At 42.3% G+C, this 12,097-nt stretch overlaps 1 protein-coding gene across 5 annotated transcripts; it reads right to left on the bottom strand.

Annotated features, from left to right (window-relative positions):
- Positions 1-3,553: 3,553 nt before the first annotated feature.
- Positions 3,554-12,037, bottom strand: LOC134525980 (CD160 antigen-like). Of its 5 annotated transcripts, none has more exons than XM_063357634.1 (7): positions 11,712-12,037; positions 8,334-8,415; positions 7,721-7,763; positions 7,493-7,591; positions 6,469-6,813; positions 5,201-5,332; positions 3,555-4,961 (listed from the first exon to the last, which is right to left on the bottom strand). In XM_063357634.1, the coding sequence occupies exons 4-7, from the start codon at positions 7,581-7,583 to the stop codon at positions 4,870-4,872; spliced, it is 660 nt and encodes a 219-aa protein (XP_063213704.1). In that variant the 5' UTR covers positions 7,584-7,591; positions 7,721-7,763; positions 8,334-8,415; positions 11,712-12,037; the 3' UTR covers positions 3,555-4,869. The 5 variants fall into 5 exon arrangements, with proteins under 5 accessions (XP_063213625.1, XP_063213704.1, XP_063213460.1 ...); XM_063357390.1 differs by having other exon boundaries at positions 3,555-4,972; XM_063357725.1 differs by having other exon boundaries at positions 3,562-4,531; positions 11,712-12,034.
- Between the last annotated feature and the right edge of the window lie 60 nt (positions 12,038-12,097).

Below are 12,097 nucleotides of genomic sequence, written 5' to 3' on the forward strand. Positions count from 1 at the left end.
CTCCTTCAGCTGTTCACTGCTCGCCCTCCTTCACACCCCAGGGAAGATGTTCTCTGGAAACTACATCTTCTTCCTCCCAGGGAGAGCTGCGAACATCCTGCAAGAAATCCCAGGAACCCCCAACAGACTCAGCTGGGAGTCAGCTGCTGCAGCCTCAAGGAGATGCATACTTGGTCCTCCTCAGACTCATCACATAGAAGTTGATTTATTTTTTGAGGAAGCAAAAACCTTGTCTCCTCTTCCGTGTTTATAGAGCAACCAGATCAACACTTCCAAATATGAAATCCATACTGTTATCACATGGCAAAGGAGAAGGCTCAATAGCTTTCTTTCAGTGGCTTCCATTTCTGTGATTTTTACATGAAGTGGAACAAATCAGTTGTATAAGAAAGCATACCTGAAATGGAAACCTATATCTATATTGGAAAAAACTACACATCCCACCTCTCAAATGCAAACTAAAGTCATGACACCAGTATCAGGATGGCATTTATCACTGCCTACAATCTTTTGGTGCAGTACAATAAACCAAAGGGGATGCTTCTGCTTTACCTGTTTCCTTCCTCACCGCAGAGGCTTCTTTGCTGTCATAAACTCCTTTTCTTATGAGCCAGCTTAAGACGTATAGCTCTGCGTCATTTAGCGGTTTAGAAAAATTCTCCACAGTGGTTTCCAGTCAAACTTTTCGCCCCATTTATTTCCTGTGTTGCAGCTGGTTAGCAGCACTTCTGGCAGATTTTATGCTCGATGCGAGGGAGTATGATGCAGAAGGGTACAGTTGCCAGGGGAAGCCCAGTCCTATGGCATGTCCTTATTCAGGCTCGTGCTGCCTGAACTGCGTGGCCTTTCTCTAGACCAGTCCTCTGCAGGTGGAAAATGTGACATGAAGTCAAGTAAGCTCCCACAAACATTGATGCTGTCATGGGATTCTGGGCACTGCTGGTAAAAGATTTTCTCATCTTCCCAGAGTGGCTTAAAATGCAGCTCAGAGGGGAAGGTCCTGAGGACAGGGTGGCAGAGCAATGCCTGCTCCAAGCTGGGAGAACATGCACATCAGGACTTTTGGCTCCTCATTCAATGCCCTGAGGTGCTGTGTGAAAAGTTGAGACAAGGTGCTACAAAACAAGCAAGAGAGAGGGAAATAAGAGGCAAAAAAAAGAGTCAACTAGCATGCACTGTGCAGGAAGTGTCAGAAGCGGACTCAGGAAGCCTCCCCGTTCCCCACCACAAGGTCTTCGCTACATGCATTCATGCCGCAGACCACAGCCTTCTTCCCAGCCTTCCCCTGCCCTCAGGGCCGTATAGCCCAAGCCACAGTGCACCGCTATGGACCCACTTAACATACACATAAAACATCTTAAGTTGCTAAAGGTATCTGCTGTGGCTATGTGCGCATGTTGCGACATATGTATATTTATAAAAATCAATATAGAGAGATACAACATTATGCACACACTTTTAGAGCTCTTGCACTTAAGTAACGAGGTATCTATCCTCAGCTAATGAGGCTGTGTCACTGATTATATACCATTTTCCATATAACTCTCTTATTAAAGTGGACCCTTTCAGTAGAGCAGCTGCCAGGGTTGCGACTCCCAAAAAGCCCAGCTTGCCCAGGGCAGACACAACACACGCCCCCACACAGAGCAGCAGGCAGCCATTAAACCTCACCCCACAGCAGGGCGTCCAGCCCCATGGTGTGGCCCAGGCTCAGCCCCACCACCACCTCCCTCCCCTCCTGAAGAGAGGATCCCTCCAGCCCTGGGGCCCAGAGTCAACCAACTGTCTTCAGAATGGAGACAGGAGAGCAAAACGGTGCCGGCAGCCCTGCCTCACCAGTTTTCCTCACCTCTTTTCCTCCTCAGCTCCCTGCTTGGAGAGCCAAGAGCTGTGTACCTCACAGCCCTCCCACATGGCAGGAAAAGCTACTTGGCCTGTTTGCAACGTCTTCATCACTAGAAATCTGAGTCACACATTGCTTCTACGTGGTTTATTGTCAAAGCTAGTTTATGACTTCGGTAATGATAAATAGCCTCAGCTAAAGGAATTAAAAAATGCATCCAAAGGGATACACTGGAGGCACCTTTGAACTATATAGGCTTCCAACAAGCCCCTTTGAACAGGATGATTTCCCCCGCGTGAGGCAATGTGTCATGTAAAAGAAGGTAAGTTAAGTTGAGGACGCTAACTGCAGTTTACATGGGAGTCCCTGCAACTGAACAACGAAGAAAACAACCTCATTCAAAGTCCAGATTCAATACTTTATAGTCCAGCACCTCTACTCAACCAGGCTTATGTACGTGTGCTACAAAACTTCTCCAAACTAGCTTTAATGCAGTTAACAAGGGCATAAGGAAGAGTGATCTCATTATGCCCATAAGCGATCCTGGCTGAATGCAGTTAGACAGTTAGACTGAAAATCTGTTTTCACTGAAAAAGGCATTTTCATCTGGAAGGTTTGGACTAGCAGTCTATATTTCTTTATCAGTTCTAGAAATACGTATTTCACTACCTACTCAAACTGGTCTTTTTCCTGTTCACACAGGGCAGTTCTGAGGCAACTACCAGAAGGACTTTTGGTCTTTTCTGTGAAATAGGCAGATGGCATTGACCTGGCAAATAACAAGAAACAAGCATCATAGGTTTCTGTTCAGCTCCTGAAAGAAAACCCAGCTCTGGCTACACTGCTGTCAAAGTCAGGGAGCGGTCATCCTGACTTGTGAAAGAGATTTTTATTCGGGAAAATTAACATTTTCTTATTACTGAAGGGCACTTACCTCACAGAATGCCTACAGTCTTGACTACATGTCCTCCATAAGCCTATGTACCTCTGTAACAATTGTTGTCCTTAATAGACAGATTGTATAGGTATTTTAGAGACTGGAGTTTCACTAAGTGTGTTCATGTCCCCAGTTGCCATGGATATATGCTCATGCTTCCTTCCTCAATATAAAATGTCCGTCTGGTGTCTTATTACTTACAGTCCTGCTGCAAGCATCTTGTATTTATGACCTTTCAGCTCAGCACTCATTTTCACAGTAGTTACAAAGCAAACTATTTGGAAACAGCTTCTATGCTTGTACATAGCATAGGATAAGGAACTTTGAAGAGTTAAAGATCTCTTTGAGATCAAGAGCAGTGCCTCTTTAAAATTCCTACTTCATCTTCTAGTGCCTTGCAAAAATAAAACCGTAATTCTCCTTATTCTCTTTTCAGCTGTTCCTTATAGTTGCCAGGAGGTGGAAACATAGCTACACCAACCTACAAGAGAAGCATCATGTTGATGTGTAACTGTACAGCATGCTGCCTGCCGAATAGTGCTAAAAATACCTGCAGACTGAATTGGCTCAGTGGACCCCAAAACATAGGATGATACAATGCCCTTCCTGGGTTCCCCCCACCTTTCCCTTCCCGCAGCTAGCGAGACGTCTGTACTGCTTGTTACTGCTTCTCGGCATCAAGGATGCCCTTTAAGCAGCTGGTTCTGTCAGATGTGACATACACGTTTATTTCCGCAAGCATTCAAAATCAGGCCGCCTTTGATGGAAAGGCTCACAAAGCAGCAGCAACTGCAGCCCTTCAGAGCTGATAAACAATCAGATACCTGGCAAAGCCATGAGGAGATAAATGATCACTTCACGTATTTATTTAGAAGATATGTGTCTGCTTTGACATTGAAAAACATTACACACGTGCCCAAGTATGAAAAATGACGTGGCAGAGGTCAGAAGCACTCATCAGACAAGCTTTAATAACCACAGAAGCAGATACAGATGTAACCATCTTCGCTTTGCCATTTGGTCCCAAATTTTAAGTCCCAAGAGAGGACCCCTTAGACAAAAGGTAAATTTACATAAATACTTGGAAAAGGGGAGAGGGACACAACACTGTTAAAAGACTAGATAAAACATCAAAACATCCCACATTAGGGTAAAACATTGTACCTGGTTTTGGTTTTTGTTTGCAGAACAGGAGTTGACACTGACTTCATTTCTGCTTCCTGTGCATCCCCCCACTTGAGCTCATGCTGCTGAGAGTTGAATAAGGGCCTCAAGCTTTCTCAGCAAATTGGAGAGCACAGAGGATAGACCAGAAATATGTCAGAAGATGTTTCAGAGGAGAAAACCTCCCTGCATGGGAGGCAGGTCCCAGAAAGTACGGCTGGAAACAAACCATCTCTTCGTTCCAAAAAAAACAACACTAAGAAATCAGTTGCCTCAATGAAGGCAAAACCTGGAAGAACTGACAATCGATGCGAGAGAATTTCAATTCTAGGACTAGAAAAGGCAGGAAGAAATTCTTCTTCTCTACCTAGGAGGTAGATGAGGTAAAGTGAATAATCCCAATGAACCAGTCCAGAAATAAGTCCCCCGAAACCTTGAAAAGTGTGCCATGAAACACAACGTGAATCCCAGACATTCATCATGCACAATAAAATGGTCTCACATGTTCTCACAGCGCCTCAGGAATATTATCTTGTTTTAAGCAAAGCAGCTCAGACTTCTTGAACAGGATCTTCATGATACAAGTCCTTGGGTGGAAAAAAAGACAAAGACACAAACACACACACAAAAAAAAGAAACGAAAAGAAAAAAATCTACTGGTGTTCAGGAGCAAAATGTACCAATCCAAATTAATAAAACACAAGCTTATTCAAAAAGTGACTAATGCAAGACCACATCTCAGAGGTTATATTGAGAGGTCATCTGGCCAAGAGAGAGACTTTCACACATCTCAGTCAACTGCCTGAGCTCAGGCTCAGCATTTAATTTGCGAGATACCTTCTGTCACATCAGCACACAACTGGATATTCCCAAAAGGCCATACAGGAGGCATCTGAAGTCCATAAAACAATGGGTTTGTGCTCATTCAGTGCTCCCTGTTTTGGCAAGACTGGGAATTGGATACTGAGCCAGGTGACTTCTGTGGATGTTGGCCGGAATCCAGCTCAGTTGCACCTTCTGCAAAATCGCTCAAAACCAAAACCAATGTAAGTTAGTTGTGATCATTTCCCCTTCCTGCCTGGGGAGTTTTAGCCCGCTAACCTCTATGGAATTGTTACAACGGTACAATGAACACCCATTAAATACATGGAACATGCCAGAAAGCCACCTATGAGAACTGTGATTTTCTAAAATCAATCATCAGCTCTACCTTCAGAAAAGATATAGATAGATAGGATAGATAGATATCTTCTTACCTTTGACATACACAATTATCCAGGATATCATGATCACAGCCCACATCTGCTCCAGCTCAGAATCCACCCTCGGAGCTTTGTTCTGTTCCAGGTCTCCCTCTGTCCTCTCTGTGGTATTGACAACGCTCACACCTGATATAACAATGATCAACACGCACATAAGTCTGCAGAACTGCATCTTTTCTTACCTAATACTTCAGTCACCTAAAAAGGTGACTGAAGGTGTAAATTTTATTCTGTTTTTGGTGAAAATATGTTGGAGAAAACTTTAAGGCAGCAAAAGAGGGATATAATCCCTATATGTTAACAAATCTGGGAGAACAGCTTGGAAGGAATACAAGCTGGTTTTTCAGCCTGTCCCCGATCAGAACCAACCTACGAAGCTCTAGCTCAACCTAGTAGCTCACCACCACCACAACCGCCAGACAAGAACCTCGGCTAGTTAGGCCAAATAAATATCCCCTTCTGCTGGAACTTGGAGCTGAAGTCACTTGGCATATACAATCAGTTAAGACCTGTATAGAAACGATTGCACAGGGCCACAGCCACTGTATGTTTCAGCCCTCCCAGTCTTCCTGCACAATATTTTTTTCTCTTCTAAGTAATGAAGCAAGAGAAAAACAATTCGCTTCAATAAGAACAAAATAATTCACAGTGGCGGCTTCCGTGTCTCAGCTCCAACTCCTTCTAAGCACCAACCCTCCCAGAGGTATACATACATTACAATGAATTCAAGAGGTGGTAAAACTAGACTGTTTGCATACACAAAGGTCTCCATTTAAGAAAATACACAGATCTCCCTTTTAGAGAAAATAACTTTACTGCTTGTGAATGTAGCTACAGCTATAAACCCAGAACAGATGGTAGGTGAACTGGGACAGACCTGCACCTAACTTGAGACTAACATACATTTTCCCACACTGCTTTTTCCACCCAGTTCCATTCAGCTCTGGTAACGGGGCTCAGATTAGAAATCCCATGGGAAACTATCCCCATTAGCTCCGAGAGATCCACAGCCAATCTAAAACAAATCCCCAACATTTTTCATGTTAGTCGTGCATTTAGCACGCACAGACGAAGAGACAGGAGTATGAAACTTATTCCACATGTCACAGCGTGGCAGCAATAGTTTTTAGTTTCACACCCTAGGAGGAGAGGATACATCTTCATGAACGCAGTTTTTATCATGCAGAAATTTCGCTTCAGAGACGACCACGTGATCTCCCCAACGCCCTCTGCAAGAAAGCTCCTGGACAGGTAGAGCTTACCTGTTACATTCACTCTAATGAAGTGCCCCACAGCAGTTAGGAGAGTATTCTTTATTTTGGCCCTGCATTGATAGTGGCCGCTGTCTGACTGCTCGACTTTCTGAATTTCCAGAAGCAGAGAGGACATGACTTTCGCCTTGGGGTCTGAGTTTTGTGAGAGGTGCAAGCTTTCCGTCCCCTTTCCAAACCCAGTCTCGTTTTGCTGCTTTGCATTTTTATACCAGTGAGCCTCTATTTGTGACGACTGATTCTGTTGATGCCTGATGAGACAATTCAAATTCAGGGTCTCCCCTTCTTCCAGGTATTTTGTGGTAGGTGGGTAAATGATTTCCAGCATACTGTGTTCTGTGGTGGAAGAGAGCAGACATTAACCGAACTGCGCCAGGCCAACACCCCCTCCCCCTTCACAAGACTCCTCCCATTTGTTTATGCACTGTGAAATCAGGGGCTATCTTATGCTCCAGGCATGCACAGAGCGCCCAAGGTAACAGGTACCCCAATAAAAACAATACTTTTTCCTCCTCATGTGAGAGGAAGAAAAAAAAAAATCTCTGTTTGCTATCATAGATCTTGCAAAGGCACTGTGCGGACAGAATATTCTCTATAAGCTTTGCTTTTTTCATAAAAATGGAAGATGAGAAGAGCGTCCTTTCTCCAAAAAAGAAAGCGAAAGCATCAGGGGAGAGGGATATTTAAGCGTTTGGATTTTTCCTCTTCAACTTGAAGGTTTTTGCTTTCATCGAACATTGAACTATTCCATGGAAAGATAATATAAAAACACTGATTGGCTCAAAATATTGTTCGTTTGGGATCAGATTTCACCTCCTAGCTCCCTCGGGAAAAATTCAGAAAACAAAAAGCTGAAAAACATCATGCAGAGCATGCCCTGCTGGAAGTCATTGCAATAGATATTCTTTCTTTCCCGTACCCCAGGCAGCATCTCTCAGTCGCACCAAGTAACTCCTAAACAGGATTAAAAAAAAACGCCAACAGCACACTTTTCCTTGCCAGGGCTCCTCCTTACCCGATACCAACATTGCCAGAGCTGCCATTTGGAACACCAGAACGGGGCTGCTGCCTCCAGCCATAGTGAGGAACTCTGCTATCAGAGGCATCTTCCACACTGAAAAAGGAAAGAGAAGAAAAAAAAAAAAAATTAAAATCATAGGCGGTTATCCGGGAGTTCTTCTCACGGTACAGAGGAGAGCTAGTATCACTTAGCTTGCTACTGCGAGCCTGTCCTAGTACTTACAGAGCAGTCAAAAGCGCACAGTCCTTCCCCTCAAGCGACGAGCCTGTAAATGACAAAGTAACCCTCTGCGTTTAAATAAGACAGAGACATGAAAGCACATATCCCCTTTAAAAAAAAAAAAAAAAAAAAAAAAAAACAAACACCGAACAACAAACCAACAAGACGACAGATGCCACAAACCAGATCACCCACACACATACTACCTGTATACTTGGGTTGCAGGCAACAGGCTTATTGGCACTAGCTAAAACACCTGAAAGTTAGACCACAATCACAGAGTTATTGCGGCAGCCTACAGTGAACTGAACAACTGTCAACAAACTCCTAAAAGCTAGCAAAATTCCTCTGTAATTGTTTCTCCTCCTCAAGAGGGCACCTGCATCAAATTATTCGGCTGGAGCAGGCAAGAGCCTGGCTCCCAGCAAACTGTCTCATGACATTAAAATGAATGTGCAGAACAACAGGCTACTGCCATCTCTTTTTCAATGATGAAAAAAAAAAATCAATTGTTGTTACTAATGTTACTGTATTTGTGCTCTGAGTAGGAGAATTTTGATGTTGGCGTGAGGAAAAAAATAGAGAAATTCTGAAGAAAAGAAAAAATAATGCTTACCACAACGTCCACCTGTTTCAGACTAGTGTTAAGAAGCAGGAGAGCCTCTTTCTTTACCTCAGAATATAGATTTTCCTTTTCCCTGGAAAAACAAAGCTGTCTTTTAGAAATGTCTCTAAGTGCCAGACCAGCAAGTAGAGCTCCGCACACTGCTGGGAAGGAGAAAACCAAGAGTGGTTTGCTTGGCCTCCATTTTCAAAAATGAGTGGGTGCCTTGAAAGATTCTGAGGTTAAATAAGTAGCCCAAAATCAAAAGCTTTGCTTTTGTTTGCTTGGGTTTTCTTTTTTTCCCCTCTCACCTACAACCTTAGACCAAGACATGGAAGAAAGCCATGGCAGGGCTTCTAGTTGTTCCACATTGTCCAGTGCTTGTAATCTGTGTACCTGAGAGAGTTAAATCAGTTCCTCTGGGTATGCTCTGATCTTCTTGTTGGTAGGGGAGGACAACAAAATGATGGGAGTGAAAGTGACAACAAACCACTTATCTGCACTTTTCTATACTGCAGAAATTCCTGTGTGGGCTGTACTTGCAAGAAGTTGAACGTCTTGTTGGTTTCTGTGTTATTTTAACTACAGTATCTATTCACTTATTCTTATCTTTTGGGTCTTTATTTGCTTTCTAAAAGGGTCCCCGTACACTTCCCTGGTGTCAAGCTTTCAGTTATGGGTCAGCTACCCGGGAGCAGGAGATTTTATTGGCTTTCACCAGATAAGGCCAGCTTAGCTAACATTTCCTCTTTTAGATGACCCAGTAATTTTTGGACACTTAAAAGACTCAGACCAGGTTTCATTTTCCGAGTGCAGACAAGAAGCATGAGTTCAATTGCTCTTTTGATAGCTTTTGAGATGCGTAGAGCATAGTGGTTAATGTAAGGGGAATGATCGGAACTGCCAGTTCACAGCCTCTGCAGCTCATTAGAGCAATCAAAATCCTTGCTATTAGCAGAAAGCAAAATCCTTGCTATTAGCAGAAAGTAGTTCAGTGTCCCAGACACGTTTCCTGAAAACGTACACTCTCTGTGCAGCAAAGCCACTACTTTCCAGAGCTGCTTCCTAACTTCCTTAAGAAGAATCCACATCCATGAAAGGGGCCGACTTGAGAGCCCAGACACAAACATCAGCCATTCACAAGGCATGCACAATTCAGAGAGCAAGGCAAGATATATATTTTTTTTTTCCTCTTCTCCTTCCAGTTTCCTATCTTAAGGCCAATCCCAAAGCAATCACTTCTCCTGCGGAGCAAGCAACCTGTTCTTTGAAGTCCATTCAGCATCAGGTCTGTCAGTGCAGTGTAAACCCAGTTACTCAGCCTTCACGGTGCAGCCTGTGGATACATGTTCACGAGCAAACAAGACTGAACACGTCTGAGGTTCCTCCTCAGAAATAGGGCAGTGAACAGCATTTTTATTTGAGAAAGGCCTAGGGAGGCTTTAAGCCAGCAATGTGAGCTGCACCTACATTCTCGACAGGCATCTGAGATGAGTAACATAGGAAAATACTGAGGGTGCAATGGAATGACCCCGAGCATACCCACCATGTTACTTCAAACAGAGCTTAAAAGAGGAAAAAATCCTCTATTTGAAACATACAAAAAAAAACCCAAAAAGCAAGTAGCAAAGTTCCACTTCCTGAGTAAATCTGAATAGGTGCCCATTGTTTTAAGGCAAGTGAGATCTTCTCAGATGTCTCAGCATCAGTAAATCCATCAGATTCAATACAACAGTTAACAAATTTTCATTACAAGATTGCAAGCCAAAGATATATCAGGGCAAGGAAAAATATAGATCATGAGGTCAGACACTATGTTCTCCAGTGTCCTCATGTATCCTATGTATTTCCTGCTTTAGGAATCTACACTCTCATGAAATAAAAAAAAAAAAATAACGCTGCTGCTTTCAGCTCTCGTGTGTGTTTACATTAAATCAAAATATAAAACCATAGATAGATTTTAGCTGTTGCAATCCTGATATTTTCATCCTACTTTGTTTAACTAAAAAAAATTTTAAGAAATAGGCAATATGCGAGAAATACATGCCCTAAAAACACATGTCCTGGGGCTGCTTTGGACTGTCACCTTCATGTATACATACCCATGATATTGAAAGAAAAATTTCAAATAAGGCAAATTCCAGAATTTGTCTTAGTGGTATGCAAATCATATCCAGATAGCAAGAGAGGAAGTAAAGTTCAGTTTCACCTAAATGATCTACTACAAATGAAAAACATATAGTCATGAGGAAAAACATGTACAAGAAATAACCAAGTCAAATCAAGCAGTTCCGATCTTTAACTAGATAACACCATATTCTATATTTACAACAGAGGTTCCAAAAAGGCATTCCAGAAGATGTACCAAGTTTTCCTAGAACCAAATCCTGACAGCTCCAGCTTTTATCTCTGTAAATGAGATGGTGGAAAAGCCTGGTCCTCAACAAATCTGTGAAGAAGGATGTATCCTCTAGGCGGTCTGGAACCGCGCTTGCACCACTTTGGACACAAGTGCACCAGGAACAGGCATGCCACAGCTGTGCACCACATGCTCTGGATTTCTAATAATCCTGCTTGGAGTCTGTACTAGGTACTTGTCTTTGCCATGATCACATGGCAGGATTGCATTTTGGATGCATTGGTCTACAACTCAATGATGACCAAAAGACACCCTTTCACCCTCCCGCTTTACTAAAACCTAGTTTGCTGGGTTTGCTTTTGTAGAATACTGCTTCATCATTGTCCATTTTATACATTGGCTTTTATAAATGACAAATGGGCTGTCATTGGTACTTTCTTATATCTAGAATAAACAAAAACCAAACAAACAAACAAACAAAAAAAGCCCAAAACATCAAAACCGAAGAATTCTATACTTAATTAAAACATAAGGCTTTTTTCCACAGGGGTCATTATTTCTATTAATCATGCTGTGAAGGAATTTAGAACTAATTTTGGAGAGAACACAAAGAGCTTACAAATTTTGTGCTTCAAGATATATGTATTCTGTAACTGTAAAGAGAATAGGTCCAGATACCAATTAGTGAAAAGATGCGCCTTCTTTTTTCATTTTTTAAAAATCAAAACAGTAAAATTAATAACCTCAATCACAGCATCTCATTAATAACATCTCAATCACAAAACTTCACAATAACCTCAATAACACAAAAGTAAGCAAACCTTGAGAAATCAATGCTCCGCTGTTTTCTAAGCTGATTAAACATATAACTTCGCAGTATTACAGTGAATCAAGAGACTAACATAGGCAAGTGATCAAACCCTCAAACTAATATAACAGATTATCATGCCTCACCAAGTTAACCCTAGGAGAATTTAAGACAATGACAACATCCTTCAGTTTCAATTCCCTTACTTAATATAAATGTCTACCTCATTTAAGTGTCCATTAGCTGCTTTTTCCTTACACCTAACTGTCACCAAACACAGTTACGGAGGGTTCTTATTCCATCATCCTTTTCTTCAAAAGGATACAGTGGGCTTTAAGAAGGCATGACAGTCAAATCACATAGCAGCAGGTTAAAATACAACCGTTAACACAAGAGAATCTGGCTCAGTGACACGTTGTGGTTTAAATTTAGGAAATCATTAAAGGACTCTGTTGGGCATCTCTCATGTGCACAGACAAATGAAATAATCCAAGAGATTGAACAAATAGTACAAATTTCATCCCCCAACACCACAAAGGCAAAACTAAAAGCAAAAGAGAGCAGAATTACACTGCTTGGGATCTTGTCTTTGGCTATATGGACTCAGAT

This window comes from Chroicocephalus ridibundus, chromosome 1, assembly GCF_963924245.1.
Source record: "Chroicocephalus ridibundus chromosome 1, bChrRid1.1, whole genome shotgun sequence".
Taxonomy (NCBI): domain Eukaryota; kingdom Metazoa; phylum Chordata; class Aves; order Charadriiformes; family Laridae; genus Chroicocephalus; species Chroicocephalus ridibundus.